The sequence below is a fragment of the Corythoichthys intestinalis genome, chromosome 22, assembly GCF_030265065.1.
Source record: "Corythoichthys intestinalis isolate RoL2023-P3 chromosome 22, ASM3026506v1, whole genome shotgun sequence".
NCBI classification, from domain to species: Eukaryota; Metazoa; Chordata; class Actinopteri; order Syngnathiformes; family Syngnathidae; genus Corythoichthys; species Corythoichthys intestinalis.
Genome location: NC_080416.1, coordinates 7,766,713 through 7,784,550, shown reverse-complemented (window position 1 = coordinate 7,784,550; position 17,838 = coordinate 7,766,713). Strand labels below are relative to the sequence as shown.

Here is a 17,838-nt window from a genome sequence, read left to right as displayed (position 1 = left end):
TGGGATTCAGACTAAGAAAACCAATGTGTTGGTGGGAGAGACTGGCGGCAATCAGTCTGTCTAAAAGATCATTTCAACCAATCAGGCTGTAGCATGCCCAGCCCTCGATAAAAAGTATGACATTGTATTTTGTGGCCGTATTTGATGTCGCCTGTCATCTGAAAATTTTCTCATGTTTTTTCTCCACGCTGACACATGACCACTGATTGACACGGAATGAGTTTCATACAACAGGGGAGAGAAGCTTCCTGGGCTTAGCGTTGGAAGTGCACAAGTCATTTTCGAAGTCATCATACGGCAGAAACAACAATGGTGAAACACTGATAGGCACTTGTCACAAAGACATACAGCTATGAAAGCTTTGTGCACGTAGCAATCACTGATAGGCGCAAGGCTCGCAGACTTCAAAGCTGCGAAATGATGAGGTCGAGATGGCGGAAGAATAATGGAAGGTGAAGTTTGGCAACAATGATGCAACCATTTTGGAGCATATCTGCTGCCTTTATGTGAGTTGCATGCTAAGGCAGAAACAAGATGCACTGCTGGGCAAAAGTATTGGCACCCCTGCAATTCTGTCAGATAATGTCTCCCAAGAAATGATTGCCTTACAAATGCTTTTGTAGTAATGTCTTCATTTATTTGCTTGCATTGAAAATCACAAAAGACAGTGAAAAAAAAATCATTATCATTTTACTAGGGCTGTCAAACGATTAAAATTTTTAATCGAGTTAATCACATCTTAAATATTAATCGTAATTAATCGCAATTCAAATCATCAAATATGCCATATTTTTCTGTAAATTATTGTTGGAATGGAAAGATAAGGCACAAGACGGATATAAACATTCAACATACTGTACATAAGTACTGTATTTATTATAACAATAAATCAACAAGATTGCATTAACATTATTAACATTCTGTTAAAGCGATCCATGGATAGAAAGACTTGTAGTTCTTAAAAGATAAATGTTAGTACAAGTTATAGACATTTTATATTAAAACTCCTCTTAATGTTTTCGTTTTCATAAAATTTGTAAAATTTTCAATCAAAAAATAAACGAGTAGCTCGCCATTGTTGATGTCAATAATTACACAAGGCTCATGGTGCTGAAACCCATAAAATCAGTCGCACCCAAGCGCCAGCAGTGGGCGACAAAACACCAAAAAACACAAGTAACAAGTACACATGACACTGTGCTGTCATTTTAATCTGTTTGAGCGGGGCATGTGCGTTAATTGCGTCAAATATTTTAACGTGAATAATATAAAAAATTAAATACCGCTCGTTAATGCGATAATTTTGACAGCCCTATATTTTACACAAAACTCCAAAAATGGGCCGGACAAAAGTATTGGCACCCTCAGCCTAATACTTGGTAGCACAACCATTAGACAAAATAACTGCGAACAACCGCTTCCGGTATCCATCAAGGAGTTTCTTACAATGCTCTGCTGGAATTTTAGACCATTCTTCTTTGGCCAACTGCTCCAGGTCTCTGAGATTTGAAGGGTGCCTTCCTCAAACTGCCATTTTCAGATCTCTCCACAGGTGTTCTATGGGATTCAGGTCTGGACTCATTGCTGGCCACTTTAGAAGTCTCCAGTGCTTTCTATCAAATCATTTTGTAGTGCTTTTTGAAGTGTTTTCTGGGTCGTTGTCCTGCTGGAAGACCCATGACCTCTGAGGGAGACCCAGCTTTCTCACCCTGGGCCCTATATTACGCTGAAAATTTGTTGGTAGTCTTCGGACTTCATAATGCCATGCACACGGTCAAGCAGTCCAGTGCCAGAGGCAGCAAAGTAACCCCAAAACATCAGGGAACCTCCGCCATATGTGATCGTGTTCTTTTCTTTGAAGGCCTCGTTTTTTCCCCTGTTAACTCTATTTGATACCTTTTTCCAAAAAGGGAACAGGATGGGGGAACAGAAGAAAAGAAGCACGAGAGAAGAAAGAAAACTGTGGTACTCCCCAAGGTTTCTCATTTTCTCCTGAAGACTCTGGAGTTTTTCCTTGCCGACATGGAGGGTCTAAGGATGGGGGATACCCAGGACTTGAATTTATTTATTCATCTTTGTTGCTTCATTTGCTGTTTCTGATTGTGTATCATATTGCCTCTGCAAAGCCCTTTGAGACAGCCTTGTTGTGATATAGGGCTATACAAATAAAATGGAATTGAATTGAAAGAAAAGAAACAAACGACAACAAGAAATACATTGACCATCTACACTAACTACTAACATGTTGGTGCTACCATCAGCTAGATGTATTTCCGGTTGACACCATGTGGGGGTCCTGTTGACCAGGGAAAGAAGCGGACGGGGGTGGGGGAAGTCTATAAGCTAAGTGGTTGAAAGGGGAAGAGTTTACAAAAATCAGCTCTGTTATCTAGAACCCAGTAATTGTGTGAATCCCTCGTGAGTGTAAGCCCGTTGGCGACCGACCCTACGCCGTACCCCCGCCAATCCTAGCACCGAGACCCCCCACCCGAGCGTGCCATATCACATCCAACCGCACGCGAGCCCCACCAAGCGCGCGACAGCCACGCAGACGAGTGGAGACGACATGCGGACGCCAACCCAGGGCCACGGCCCCCACCCAGCCAGCTCGGGGAGGGAGGGCGGTGGTGGTGGGTGGGGAGGGGGTTTAGAGCAGCCCATCCTTCCTCCTGCAGCCCAGCAAAGGAGCCGTGATCGGGATCCAGGGTGGTCCCATGGGCCACCCGCGCACCTATCAACCGGCCTTCAGGGATGGCGAGAGGGGACGCACCACCAATAAGAAGGCGATAAGAAGGTGATAAGAGGTGTCATGAATCTCTTATGTCCTATATTCTGCTTGTTTTCCTTAAACTATGGTATAAGTGCTATTTATCTAATATTGGGTGTGTTAGAGTAATACAAACAGTAAATACGAGAAATGATACTATTCCCTGATTGATTATATTAAGTGTGTTAGAGTAATACAAACAGTCGATCGGTAAATACAAGAAAAGATACTATTCCCTGATGGATTATATTAAAAGTGTCTTGAAAGACTTGTTCTTAAATGACAAATGTTAGTATGAGTTATAATAATTTGATATTCAAACCCCTCTTAATGTTTTTGTTTTAAGAAAGATGTTAAATGTTTTAATAGATGTCAGCGTCAATCTTGCTCAGTCTGTTGCATGATGCACACGTTGGGCATCGTGATAAGAAGGCGTCATGTATCTCTTATGCCCTATATTCTGCTCGTTTTCCTTAAACTATGGTATAAGTGCTATTTATTTTATATTGGGTGTCTTAGAGTAATATAAACATTTGATCGGTAAATACAAGGAAAGATACAATTCCCTGATTGATAATATTTAGTGTGTTAGAAGAATGCAAACAGTTAGACGGTGCCTACGAGAAAAGATATTATCTCCATTATACATTATTTATTCTTGGCAGATTTTCTTTCACTCTTTGAAATAATATACTCTTCAAAATATGGGTAAATATATTTTTTATAAGATTTCAAAAAATATTTTATCAGCTTTTATTTTGGGATGGGGAGTATTTTTTCTGTAAAAAAAAAAAAAAAAAAAAAAATTGAATAATTTTTTTCCCCTCTCAATTTTCGAAACCGATCATCAATCTTTCACTCCTAGTTCAAAAGAATTGGACGTCTATCACTGTAAATGGAATCCAATGTTTTCGAACACTCCCCCAAGGCCTCTATTTACACGGCCATTAAAAAAAAAATCCCTGACATTTCCCAGCAAAACACATCTTCATGCATGGGCTGTTGTCCCAAATGCTGTTGTCAATGATGCAGGTGTGAGTGTCCTGCTGCAGGGCACGCTGCTTTCAAGGCCCGCTTTGAGACGTCAGATATTCCGGCCTTCATGCCTCAATGCAAATTTACACCTTTCTTCTAATTTCAAAATCATTCAAAACAGGTTCAGCGGCTAGAGAACAAGCCAGGTGAGCTGATGGAAATCTTCAGAGGCTTTCTTGTTCATACCACTATGTAGGAAGGATATTAAAAACACACACACGGAGCAAATCCGCGAAGGGAAAAACCATAAAAGAGAAGCTGCCTGCACTTTCATCTAAAACGCAAGATTACGTCGCTTTGCCTCGACTGGCCAAATTTGCGCGTCTCTGATTGGGTTCGCGTGTACGACGGAAATCCGAGGGTGTCTATTAGCGCGACAAGGAAAAATAGTCTCGGTGACGGCCTAATTAAAAGTGTCAGTCAGTGGGCGGGTGGCCGCGAGCGCCACTGGAACGCCGCGCAAACAAGCTCGGAAGACAAAGAGTCAATTGCCGACTGATCGTGCGGATGACAAAGATGGCTTTTAATGGAGAATGACAGCTTCATTTTGAGGGGATGCTCGCTGCTGGGAAGTTGCTAATCGGCGTTGTCATCGCCGTGGTGACGTTTAATGGCCTCGGTTATGGTCGGGAAAAAATTTGAACGATCATGCTTCTGTGAATGCGAAAAATTGATTAAAGGAAGCCTCGGACTTAAAGACTTGTAGGCTCTAATAAGCCACAATTTTTTTTTACTAAAATATGTCATTAGAAACTCGCATATTATGACAATGACTTAAAAATCTATAATATTTAGTAGTATGTTTTGACCTACAGAGGGCGCCATGTTTTATGCGCTCAATGTACGCTGGGGGTGATGAACTGGGAGAATAGCTGTGCTAGCTAGCAAGCGAAGTTAGTATGATGACTGGCATGATTTTGTCACGTTCTGTTGCTGGTCAGATTGTTTTGTTACAGAGCTGAGGGATGAGTTCTCAATGTCGAACCTGCATCCAATTCCAGCTCATCAAAAGTGTCTTTAAACCGATCCTAAGCGGCTTGCCGAGATATTGACTTGCTGCCATTTGATGGACCTTTTTTGTATCTTCCTTTTTCACGATTGCGTGTTTTTTGTATATTCAATAAACCCTTTTACGCAATCCCTATGTTATTATTGTCTGCTTGCTGTCTGAAGTCAGCCACGTTTTCTAATTCCGTGGTCAAGCCAGCTGCACTTTTTTTTCAGTTGCATTTCCATTTCAGGTTTTAATGCACAGACATATAATGCATTTGGGTTGCGAGTGCTTTATGAGGAAAATTATGACTAACATCCACGGAAGTATAGTCATGTGGTCAATGCGCTCGTCTGTTGCACGGGAAATGCGCATTTGAATCCCACTGGAGACCTTCATTTGAATGCTTTTGCTGCTCGTTTTGTGAAATATCGAAAGTGCTGTCCTGCTCATCACTTTTCCGCTCTGGTTCAAATTGGAAGGGCAGAACCGACCACATGTTTATGTGGCTAACGAGTGACACTGTGAAAGTACGGCAGCGTTGCCCAGTGAAGTCACCGCGTTGCGTCGTCAACAACAATGGTGACCTACTAGTTAAACTAATTTTTCAGATTTTATAAAAACAAAAACATTAAGAGGGGTTTGAAACTCCCGAATCCTTCTGTCCAATCCACAAACAGACAATAATCCTAAAAAACGCCCAAACACACCCTTCTGCGCACAGCCCGCACTGCGAGAGGCTTCAAAAAGACTGAATGTTTAACTAATCGTTGTAATTTTTTTTCAGGGACCTTTTGTTGACCAGTGATATGGTGACCCTGAATCCTCGCCTGGGTCCCTCTGTCTTGTATGATCGCTGTCAACCTGAATAAATTGTAAAATTGTGCTTTGAAGCCCTTTCCAGCTTTCAAAATGGATTTAGTACAAGTGGTTAAGCCTAAGGTTAATGCGCGGAGTTTGGCCTTTCGCCGGGTTGTTGGAATCTCGCCGGCCCGGGTCGTCGGAGCTGCACCAGCGCGGGTCCGGCTTTTCGGCTTGCTGGATTCCGGCAATCTGGCTAAGAGGTCAGATTCCTTCTATATACAGTATATCACCTAACATAAAAAAGGGTTTGGAGGATATCTCTTTGTGAAGTTAGGTATTGTACCCATCACCTTACCAAAACTATACACATGCAATCAAGCTTCCAAGCCCACTCTTCCGCCGTTTGCACACTGCTGTCACCTCTCACTCGCCGACTCATCCGAAGAAAACAACGACAAATCTGGCCAACCCTTTTCGAGTTGATGAAATAATGCATTAGCTTGCGCTATATTTAGTTTTCGATTCATTCTACACAGTTCAAAGTCGCTCGCTCAGTCCAACCGGCAGTCATTCGCTACCTCGCCTGCCTCTCCTAAGGTGGCGCCATGCTTGGCAATTTATTAAAAATGTTCACATTACGCCCACCCTTCGTGTCCTCAATATGGCTCCTGGGAAATGTTGTTTTTTGTGGTGCTTTTGGTTTTAGAAAAGGACATGAAATGATAGAAATATGGACATTAACACATGGTCCATGCAGCGTTTTACAAACAAAACTATAAAACTCAAATGATATCTCCCGTTTTACTTGGTCGATTGGCTTCAAGTAAAAACTGGCGTGGACCTCAACATCCGCACTTTCATATGAGACCAACCAGTGGAGCGTGGGTGACGTAATTACAGCGTGACGAGGCTTCAAAGATGATATGCGTGAACGTGTCACTGATGACACGTCCAGTGTTAAAGGGCAGCAATTTTTAGTAGGGCTGTCAAACGATTAAAAATTTTAATCGAGTTAATTACAGCTTAAAAATTGATTAGTCGTAATTAATCGCAATTAATCGGAATTCAAACCATCTATAAAATATGCCATATTTTTCTGTAAATTATTGTTGGAATGGAAAGATAAGACACAAGATGGATATATATATTTGTTTATTATAACAATAAATCAACAAGATGGCATTAACATTCTGTTAAAGCGATCCATGGATAGAAAGACTTGTAGTTCTTAAAAGAAAAATGTTAGTACAAGTTATAGAAATTTTATATTAAAACCCCTCTTAATGTTTTCGTTTTAATAAAATTTGTAAAATTTTCAATCAAAAAAATAAACTAGTAGCCCGCCATTGTTGATGTCAATAATTACTTACACAATGCTCATGAGTGCTGAAGCCTATAAAATTAGTCGCACCCAAGCGCCAGCAGAGGGCGGCAAACTTCCATAAAACATAACAAGTGAGCGTTTCACTGTACTGTCATTTAAATCTGTCTGAGCGGGGCATCTGCGTTAATTGCGTCAAATATTTTAACGTGATTAATTTAAAAAATTAATTAACGCCCGTTAACGCCATAATTTTGACAGCCCTAATTTTTAGTTATGATATTTTACCAAGAAACATAGTTGATGCACATGATTTGTTTTCTCGGGCCGCGCAATGTGATATGCGGGCCAGATCTGGGCCTCGGGCAGGTAGTTTGACACCTATGATTTAGGGCTTTGGAATACATTCGACATGTACTTGTGAATTAAGTAAGGTGTGGGTGTGTTAAGAGGCTAGCAAGCGGTTTAAAAGTAAATCTAATCAGTGGTTTCTATTCAAATGAATATTGAGATTGGGTCATTTTCTTTTTTGTTCTTTGAATAGCATGCCCTTGCCTGTCTGTGAGTCATGTCCCTCCACTCTGATCATTAGTCTCAGCGGCGCCTTGTCAGACTTGCCCTTTCCCCATGTGCCTGTCAATCATTTCCTCGCCTCAGACCTGTTTTAATGATCACTTGCCATGCATATTGTGGCCCTGCTTTTCAACAAAAGCCTCTCAAGCATTTGTGTTTATGTACCAACTCATATTTAAGGCATGATAGATGCCCAAACTTTTTCGATTGGGTATATACTGAACGTCTATTACCATCAATGGCATTGTAACATGATCCACTGAAAGTATGTGGTCACCTTGTGCATGCCAGTTCCCCTTTAAATCCATATCCAGAGCACACACGCTAAAGACTAAGAACGTCTCTTCATAGAGTCCAATTATAAGCCAAGAGGTAGGCAATTAAAATTCCCATCACAGAGTGACGAAGCATCTTAAGTGGCTGTGCTATAGTCCTGAAAAGTAGCTTGATGACTCTATTCATTTAGTGGCTGCTGAAGCCTCACCTTCCCATCACTTCTAATTAAGGAGGCAAAAAGGATTCAAATGCCTCCATGCGCACCGCTCAAGGCGGGCATGAGTGGAGAAAAGGGAGAGAGGTGTGAAAGTGGAGGAAAGTTGTGTTTATTGACAGCACAGGAGACGTCACTCAGACAAAAAAAAAAAAAAACAATGTGTGAAAGGGTTGATCGATCTAGCCGAAAAATGTACCCCGTATGTATCTTATCTTATTGTTGGCTTGATTTTTCAGTTTTTTTTTCAAGGTGCTAGTTTAAAAAAATATACATATACAATACATATATTTTGTCACATTGTCCAATTTTTATTATTTCTGCAATACATAACTTGATTTGACTATACAGTGATGCCTCGCTACTTTGCGCGTCACACTTCGCGCACTCAGTCCATCACGGATTTTTTTCAATTTAAAGGGATCCTCTATTTTTAAGACAAGTAATTCTTATAGGATAAATGTTAGTATGAATTATAATAATTTGATATTAAAACCCCTCTTGATGTTTTTGTTTTAATAAAGTTTGTAAAATTATTTTAAGTGATAGGTCGCCATTCTTGTTACGTCGCAGTGCGTGACGTCACTGGTCCCGATGCCGAAATTCCAGCGTGTCACTAGTTAGCTTTCCCAACATGTCGTCAGTTCTACCCTTCCTATTTGAACCAGATCTGAAAAGTGAAGAGCAGGACAGCACTGTCGGTCGTTCACAAGACGAGCTTCAGGGAAAAATGCGTGCAGCAAATACCTGATCAGACAAAAGTTGGGCAAAACTGGTGATGCACTCGCTGTCTCAATGGCAACAGAGCGACAGAGTGCTATTGGGAACTCGGGTTGGGAGCGAGAGTGTTGGGAACTCCGGTTTTATTAGCAGATATTCAAGGTAAGCATATTGCGTTTTCAAACTTATCCCAATTATGTAGATTGTTAGCATCCAGAGCTGCCAAGTGCTTTACATACATTACAGGCCAAAGAGCACGCCTTGTGCAATCCATGTCTTGTACATTGTAACGCGTGGTAGGTAGGATACATGTATATAAGTACCAAAAAGGGGAGAAGCGTCCACTTATGCACATTTATTCACAAAAAATAATATTTCCACCTTGACCACTCGTCACTGGGGAGCTCAGCAGTACACAAACCCATGTTCCCTGACGAACTCCAACATTGTTGTAAGGTCCACGTCAGAGTCACTGTCGTCACTGAAGCGTGCCATAGTGCTTTAATTATTTAGTATGATTTGGGGAAAACTCCCATGAAGAATAGTCAACAAAAAAGATTGCAATAGTAATCCAAATCCGCGTTTTTTTACTCACTCGAAGATCCAGGAATTAGTCCGATCCCATGGCAATGTTCTAGTCGCGATCAGGCCGTCGATTCCACAAAATAGACTGATCCGAAAAGCCGCGGTGGGAACAACGAATCAAAACAATGGACAGATCCGAAACCAATATTGCAGACGCGGTGGGACCTTACTTGATTGAGGATCCAGGAAAAATGTTCGGGCGCCAGTTGTAACGCTTGGTGGGTAGGATACGTGGATACAGGGACCAAAAAGGGGGAGAACCTTCCACTTATGCACATTTATTCACAAAAAATAATTCCACCTTGACCACTCACTTCACTCCCCTTGTTTCCATTTGACTGGAAATTGAATCCAAAAGCAGCACATCGTGGCATTTTACTTCGCGAGTTTAGGCAGCAATAAGCAATTGTTGAACACGCTACACTTTTGGAAAGATGCCAATGACGTCATCACTGCGAGCCCGCAAACCATGGCGTCAACTAATGGTCAAAATATGTACTAAATATTATAAAATATTGCCATTGATTTAACATTTCATGTGTTTCTAACAACATATTTTAGTACAAGAGAACAATTGTGGTTTATTAGAGCCTACATGTATTGAAGTTAGAGGATCACTTTAAGAATTAAAAAACAAACAAACAAAAAAAAAAAACTGTATTTTGTAGAGCTGTCCCGATCCGATCACATGGTTGCTCAATTTCGCTCCTGCTGCTTTTCTTGGTCACGCAGTGCACTGAAGTTGCTTATTAAAGTTAGCGACGATTGCCGGCCAATAAAGTAAGGTTAGATCCTGCCAGAAACGCTTGGAAGCCAAAACTTCAAAGCGCTGCATGTGTCAATCATCGTTTAACAGTTGCTATGGCAACTTATTGTGTGTAAGTGGGCAGTTTGAGCAGATTTGAGTGGACTCACTCAATGAAGCATTGAATAAAGACAAGCATTTTTATACGTTATTCTTGTTTAAAATAATTCACATTACAAATGCGGCACAGTGGGACAGTAACATGTATGTAACTTTTTTTTTCGGTATTGGATCGGGCTCTGTATCGGCAAATTCTCAAAATAAGATGGCTCAGACTCGGGTGTAAAAATATGCGATCGGGACATCAATGGACGACGCCAATGAAGCGCTAACGAAAGTTAGCATTGTGTGTCGTTATTGGTAATGAACTGTTTGAGGGCTTGATAACCCCAGGGTCGTTCATTGTTCATTAGCACTGAACTAATTTGTTCTTCCAATAACAAAGCAAGGACCTCTGCATTTAATCTAGGGATGTCCTGATCGCAAATTTTTGCACCAGAGTCCGAGCCATCTTATTTTGAGAATTTGCCGATACAGAATCCCGATCAGATACCGAAAAAAAAAAGTTCCATACATGTTACTGTCCCACTGTGCCGCCTTCGTAATGTGAATTATTTTAAACAAGAATAACGTAGAAAAATGCTTGTCTTTATTAAATGCTTCATTGAGTGAGTCCACTCACACTTGCCCGGTGATGCTGCAGAGAACAGCCTCTCACTTGCACAATGAGATGGCATAGAATACGTATGCAAGTTTAACCATGACTGACGCATTTGTGCCTTTGATTGTAAAGCTACCAAGCTTCTGTGGCAAGATCAAAGCTCAAACCTGTCAAACATCGTTAACTTTAAGTACCAAAGGCAAGCTGGACAGTTTGGCCGCACTGCCTTGCAGAAGGGAGGGTGCTAGGCTGTGGCGCTGTACAATCATGAAGCAGAAAATTACTTAAATTAAAAACCTCATCTTTTTCACCCGATTACAATCCTCTGAAAAATGGCGCGCTCGGCCCGCTTTCTGATCACATGATCGGATCGGGACATCCCTAATTTAATAGCAGTCTTTCTTCATTCTCATCAAATTTCCACATTATTTTAATGTACACCTCCACCTTCCCTTGCTCAGTCCTCTACATGCACTCATTTATCTACTTCCCTGTTGTCTTTCCTGTCCTCCAGCACCCAAAAAAAACCACCTAGTTCAGACAAAGGTTGCTATTGTCCACAATGTCTCCACTCCCTCTTTCCTGTTGCCCCACAAGGCATTCTGCTCACATTGCTCCACCACTCACCTCTCCTCATCCCTTCAACTTCTACATTCAAGCGCTCTCTCTTCCCCTCCCGCCTTTATTCGTCGGTCTCTCAGGCCCGTGTAACTCCGCGGGGACCGGCCATCTAAGCAGAGCCAGTAATCCTCTCAGGATATTGAAATGCCAATCCTTCCTCCTCCCTGACCCACCCCATCACTACAGCCATCCCGCAACCCTCTCTACTTCTCTGCCTCAGCTAAAGGGCTTTGCAAGTACCACCGGGGGCCCAGACATTCAACCCACGTGGGTTTTCCATCAACGAACGGAAAAAACGCCAACACGCATAGGCGACACACAAAACACACCGACCCTGGGTAATTCGGATCCGACGTTTATTCACCTCATGCGGCATCCACTCATGCAAGTTTCGATCCCAAACCGCCAATTTATTCATCCATCCAAACATGTAAAAATCCTCCCAATGGCCTGGAGGGGTGTGATAAAAAAAAAGTAAAAAAAAAATACCCATCTGTTTGGGAGCTAGCTACCGCTCCTTGACAAATGTTAAACGTCTCGGTTTAGTGTTGAATTTATATAAATCCATCCAGGAAATGCCACCAGAAAATAAATCCAAATCAAAATGGCTGCCACTGGGGGCGATAGACGTCCAAAAAACAAAACAAAACAAAAAAAACAAACAATGAATTTACCATAAAAGATAATTAACTTGTGTTCTATAGTGAATATAGAAACTAGGACTATCAAACGTTTAAAATTTTTAATCGAGTTAATCACAACTTAAAAAATGATGAATCGTAATTAATCGCAATTCAAACCATCTGTAAAATATGCCATATTTTTCTGTAAATTATTGTTGGAATGGAAAGATAACACACAAGACGGATATATACATTCAAAATACTGTACATAAGTACTGTATTTGTTTACTATAACAATAAATCAACAAGATGGCATTAACATTACTAACATTCTGTTAAAGCGATCCGTGGATAGAAAGACTTGTAGTTCTTAAAAGATAAATGTTAGTACAAGTTACAGAAATTTTATATTAAAACTATGGGTGTTAAACGATTAAAATTTTTAATTGAGTTAATTACAGCAAAAAAATTAATTAATCGTAATTAATCGCAATTCAAACCATCTATAAAATATGCCATATTTTTCTGTAAATTATTGTTGTAATGGAAAGACTTGTAGTTCTTAAAAGATAAATGTTAGTACAAGTTATAGAAATTTTATATTAAAACTAGGGGTGTCAAACGCTTAAAATTTTTAATCGAGTTAATTACAGCTTAAAAATTAATTAATCGTAATTAATCGCAATTCAAACCATCTCTAAAGTATGCCATATTTTTCTGTAAATTATTGTTGGAATGGAAAGATAAGACACAAGACGGATATATACATACAACATACTATACATAAGTGCTGTATTTGTTTATCATAACAATAAATCCACAAATGACATTATTAACATTCTTTCTGTTTAAGTGATCCATGGATAATAAGACTTGTAGTTCATAAAGGATAAATGTTATAGTTACAAGTTATAGTAATTTTATATTAAAACCCCTCTTCATATTTTCGATTTAATAAAATTTGTACAATTTTCAATCAAAAGTAGAGTTAATATAATAGTAAGAAGAATAAAAATAACAATAATAAGAATTGAGTGACCAAACCCTGAGTAATGCCAGTTCACTTTGCATTGTTGTGTAGCTGTGTGAGAATAGAGCCTCATTACTCCAGACTGAAGTGCTTTTCTTTTTGTGAACATTATTTTTTTTGGAGAGATAGCAATATTATTTTTGTTGTGCTTTCACTAAATTATACTTCTGTTTGTTGTGAAGGAGTTGCAGAAGCGTATGCCAATAAACGGCGCAGCCCAAAGAACGCCTGTGTCCACTCGCCTTTATAACAGATATATCTCTGAGCATATCTTACCCAAAATACAACAAGAGACACATAATTGCCACTAAAAGAAAGCAAACTTAACGAAATATGTGTGGAGCACAAAGCAACAGCATAAACGTCTCACAACTACTAATTCTCCCTCTATTAGATGGAATAACATTAGTATGGAACGGCGCTGCACTGCCCCCAAGCGGCCAGTGGCATTCTCTTCACTCTTAATGTCCATAAACGGCCTCATTGAAATCTGTTTGAGGTAATGCGAGTGCATGCGTTAATTGCGTCAAATATTTTAACGTGATTAATTTAAAAAATTAATAACGCCCGTTAACGCGATAATTTTGACAGCCCTAATTAAAACCCTTCGTCATGTTTTCGTTTTAATAAAATTTGTAAAATTTTCAATCAAAAAATAAACTAGTAGCCCGCCATTGTTGATGTCAATAATTACTTACACAATGCTCATGGGTGCTGAAGCCTATAAAATCAGTCGCACCCAAGCGCCAGCAGAGGGCGGCAAAACTCCGAAAAACACAACAAGTACACCTTTCACTTTGCTGTCCTTTTAATCTGTTTGAGCGGGGCATTTGTGCATTAATTGCGTCAAATATTTTAACAGGATTAATTAAAGAAATTAATTACCGCTCGTTAACGCGATAATTTTGACAGCCCTACTTAAAACCCCTCTTAATGTTTTCATTTTAATAAAGTTGGTAAAATTTTCAATCAAAAAATAAACTAGTAGCTCGCCATTGTTAATGTCAATAATTACAAAATGCTCATGGTGCTGAAACCCATAAAATCAGTCGCACCCAAGCGCCAGCAGAGGGCGACAAAACCCCAAAAAACACAAGTAACAAGTGGAAATGACACTGTGCTGTCATTTTAATCTGTTTGAGCGGGGCATGTGCGTTAAATGCATCAAATATTTTAACGTGATTAATTTAAAAAATTAATTACCGCCCGTTAACGCGATAATTTTGACAGCCCTAACACAAACCTTTGTTTCGTTTATGCTTTGATAAACATTTCAACAATTTTGGGGAAATTTCAACACTTTCAACACTATAGGCACAATGTATATGCCTGATTTATAGGCATGTGCCAGTATGAAATTCTGTCGGTATGATAACCATACGCCAAAATATCACGGTTTCACGATATTGCAATTACAGCTGTAAAATATGTTACTTTGACATATCTGAGTTTATATTTATTAAAAAAAAAAACTTTTTTCCATTGAACAGGATTTAGATTTTTCAAAACATTAGCAAATTGGAACATATTGTCACTATACAACACATGTTAAGCTAAAAAAACTAACTAAATATTCTGAATAAAATTAAAATAAATGGAGTCATTTAGGTGAGCCTATTCCCACAGCCAGAGCTCAACATTATTACCATCAGAACAAAAATAATTGATTTTTCTCATAAAAAGCACGTGTGTATGTCTTCTATCATGTTTACATTATACACACACTCTTTCTCAACAGAGACTGTTGCCAGAGAGAAAAAAAACCCCACCACGTTTTACCACCACTAGACACGCTAAACACACTGCAGTTAAACCATAGAAACCGATGCATTAAAGAGAAAGGTACGTTTCAGTGGCTGTCCACTGAATGCCACTAAATGCCCACACATTTAATTTTTGGAGGGGATATTTTTTTTATCTTAGGAAAAAAAAATGTTTCAAGGAATGATTAATAATTTATATCATTGTAATATTTTTCTCCATAGTTTTACAGGAGTGTTTTCATAGATTTTCAACAACTAAACCTAAAAACGTTTTTTTTTCCAATGAGGGAGGGTATACTTAACTGAAAAAAATAAACAAAATGTATTGGAAAATGATTCTAAGATTGGACGTTTATCAATTTATCAAATTTTGTTGTTGGAATTTAATTTCTGGAATCTGGTTGACAAGTTTTCCTACCATGGGCAATCACAGAGTTTAAAAAAAAAAATCAAGACCGCACAAGAGTTGAAGATCAGATTTGCAGATAATAAACTCAAAAACCAAACCAAACTATTTTCACTTATTTTTTTCTACCACACTGAGAAACCTGAAAAACTGTACTTTAACGGTACTCACGCAGTTTCTCACAAAATAAAGAACCCTGTAAAAAAAAAAAAAAAAAGCACTCCTAGCTCAAATGGATGCAATCTCACTTCTTATCTCATTAATGCATCTGCCACTCTTCAGTATGAAGCCTATTTTCATGTGCTAAATTCAAATGAAAGAACTAAGCAAACAAAAACAACTCATTTCCTTATTGTTTTGCTATCATCTACTTCCTCGCCGCGCATCTTTCAGTGTCACTACTCTAATTTTCTAATTAGATTGCCAATCTTTGAAGAATTTCCATTTCTTTTGGGTGAACCATTTGCATATAAATCACTCCTTTCAGGGTCCGGCAAGTCAAATAACGTCAGTGTTTGAAAACCGTGACTCACCAGGCAAGCTTGTGGACACGTTGACCTGCGTGTAGAAGCGCTTGTTGGGTAGAAGCTCCGACACGCCGTTCAAAGCCTCCACTGTGAACGTGTAGTTGGTGTTGGGAAGCAGATTGACCACTGTCACCGTTCTTTCCGTCAGACCGACTTGCTGAGGCACAAAACCGACACTGGAGGCGCAGGGCTCGCATAGCCTGGCGGTGCAGCGTCGGCAAGTCACGCTGTAGGTCAGATCCATCCTGCCGCCCGTGTCGGATGGCGCGGCCCAATCCAGGATGAGGGTGGACTGTTTGACGGTGTAGATCAAGTCTCGAGGAGGGGAAGGTGGTCCTAAGACAAGAAAATTGATTTTAGTTGAGTTTTAAGTGGGTTCAAAAGTGATCTCAAAACAACTAGTGGCAACCTGGTGTAAGATTTCTCGAGTCAGGCAACTGTCAGCAAACGTTAAATCAGGACACAGAAACAGGAGAAGCTTATTTTACCTTATAAGAACGAGACATTTCTCCTAAATTTGTATCTAAATAAAGTCCTTCTATCTTCAATTTTTAATGACATTAATATTCATTGTACTCTGAAGTGGTAATAAAATTGTGACGCACAAAGGACATTAAATGTCCTTAAATCAGCATAACAGTGGAGTGATAAACCACCACAAAAACAAACCTACAGTACATAAATGTAACAGGTAATGAAAATGAATTAACTGTGAGGTAAGCATAAGGCCAGGCTCCCCTGGTGGCCGAAAAGTGTAATTGCATGTAATTGACTTTCCTGTATGGTAAATGGTGTTATACTTATATAGCGCTTTTCCACCTTTCAAGGATATATATATATATATATATATATATATATATATATATATATATATATATATATATATATATATATATATTATATACACATATATATAAATTGTAAAGCAATAAAACGGCAACAAAAATGAATGAAAAAAAAAAAAAAAAATTATAATGGGTCGAAATTATTTTTTGAGCATCTTAAACAGTCATTTGCTTTGCATATAATTAAAAAACAAATATATATATATATTAGAGAAAAAAATATTTTAAAAATGATTTCTTTGATTGAAAATATAATTTTTTGGGGGACTGAATGATGTAGACACAAATGTCTTAATCATAACATGGCCCTAACACAAAAAGGATTGCTTCAATCAAAGAAAACTTTTTCAATGAAAAAATGAAGTGTTCAAATGCAAAATTTTCAATCTGAAATATTTTTTTCGCGTTCAAAAACGTTTTTCTATGATTGAAAATGTTTTTTTTTTTTTTTTTTTGATTGAAGTGATTTTTCCCTTTGAAAATCTATATATTTTTTTGAAGCAACTTATTTTTTGATTAAACAATAAAGATGGCCCAAACACAAATCAACATTACTTTAATCAAAAAGTTGCCTCAATCAATCAAAAAAAAAAAAAAAATCAAAGAAAAATAGCTTTAATGAGCATTTTTTTGAGTTTCAAATTTATTTTTGCATTCAACCACATTTTTTTTAATTGAAGTGACTTTTTTTGGGGTTGAAAATAAATATTTTGATTGAAGCAACTTTTTTTTTTTTTTTTTAATTGAAGCAACTTTTTTTTTTTTTTTAATTGAATAATAAAGACCCCAATCTACCTCCATATGGCTCCGCCCGGGGGGTACAATTTTTGATGGGTAACTACATTGACAAGACACCGGCGGGCGTACCAAATTCAATGGATGACGATCTTGGCGAAAAGTATTGCCTAAGCAGCCTGATTTAGAATTCCCCTCAAGAATGATGGGGGGAAAAAAAGACGATCGTTGTCAACTTATTATTTTAAATATTCTTGTAAGTTAATTTTATTGCTTATACTGCGTAACCCATCAACATATTGTGCCCCCCCTGCCCCAAAAGTCAAACCCCGCCTAAGTGTAATAGCCCTATAAATCACCAATTTGACAAGGATCAGATAAACTTCAGTCTTGGATAAAATACTGAAGTTAATTTGTGGTAGCAGCCCCCCGAATACAAAGTACAGTGGTACATCTACTCACGAAATTAATTGGTACTGGAAGTAGTTTCATAACCTGAAAATTCTGTAAGAAGAGACGTGTTTTCCATGTAAATG

General features: G+C 38.8%; 1 protein-coding gene across 2 annotated transcripts in view; it reads right to left on the bottom strand.

Annotated features, from left to right (window-relative positions):
- The window catches only part of LOC130910911 (ephrin type-A receptor 7-like), a 747,396-nt gene that overhangs the window by 97,502 nt on the left and 632,056 nt on the right, over nucleotides 1-17,838 (bottom strand). For both annotated transcript variants that reach the window (XM_057828557.1, XM_057828559.1), the window contains one exon: nucleotides 15,729-16,058. In XM_057828557.1, coding sequence (XP_057684540.1) covers nucleotides 15,729-16,058 — 330 coding nt within the window. The remainder of the gene's footprint in view (nucleotides 1-15,728; nucleotides 16,059-17,838) is intronic.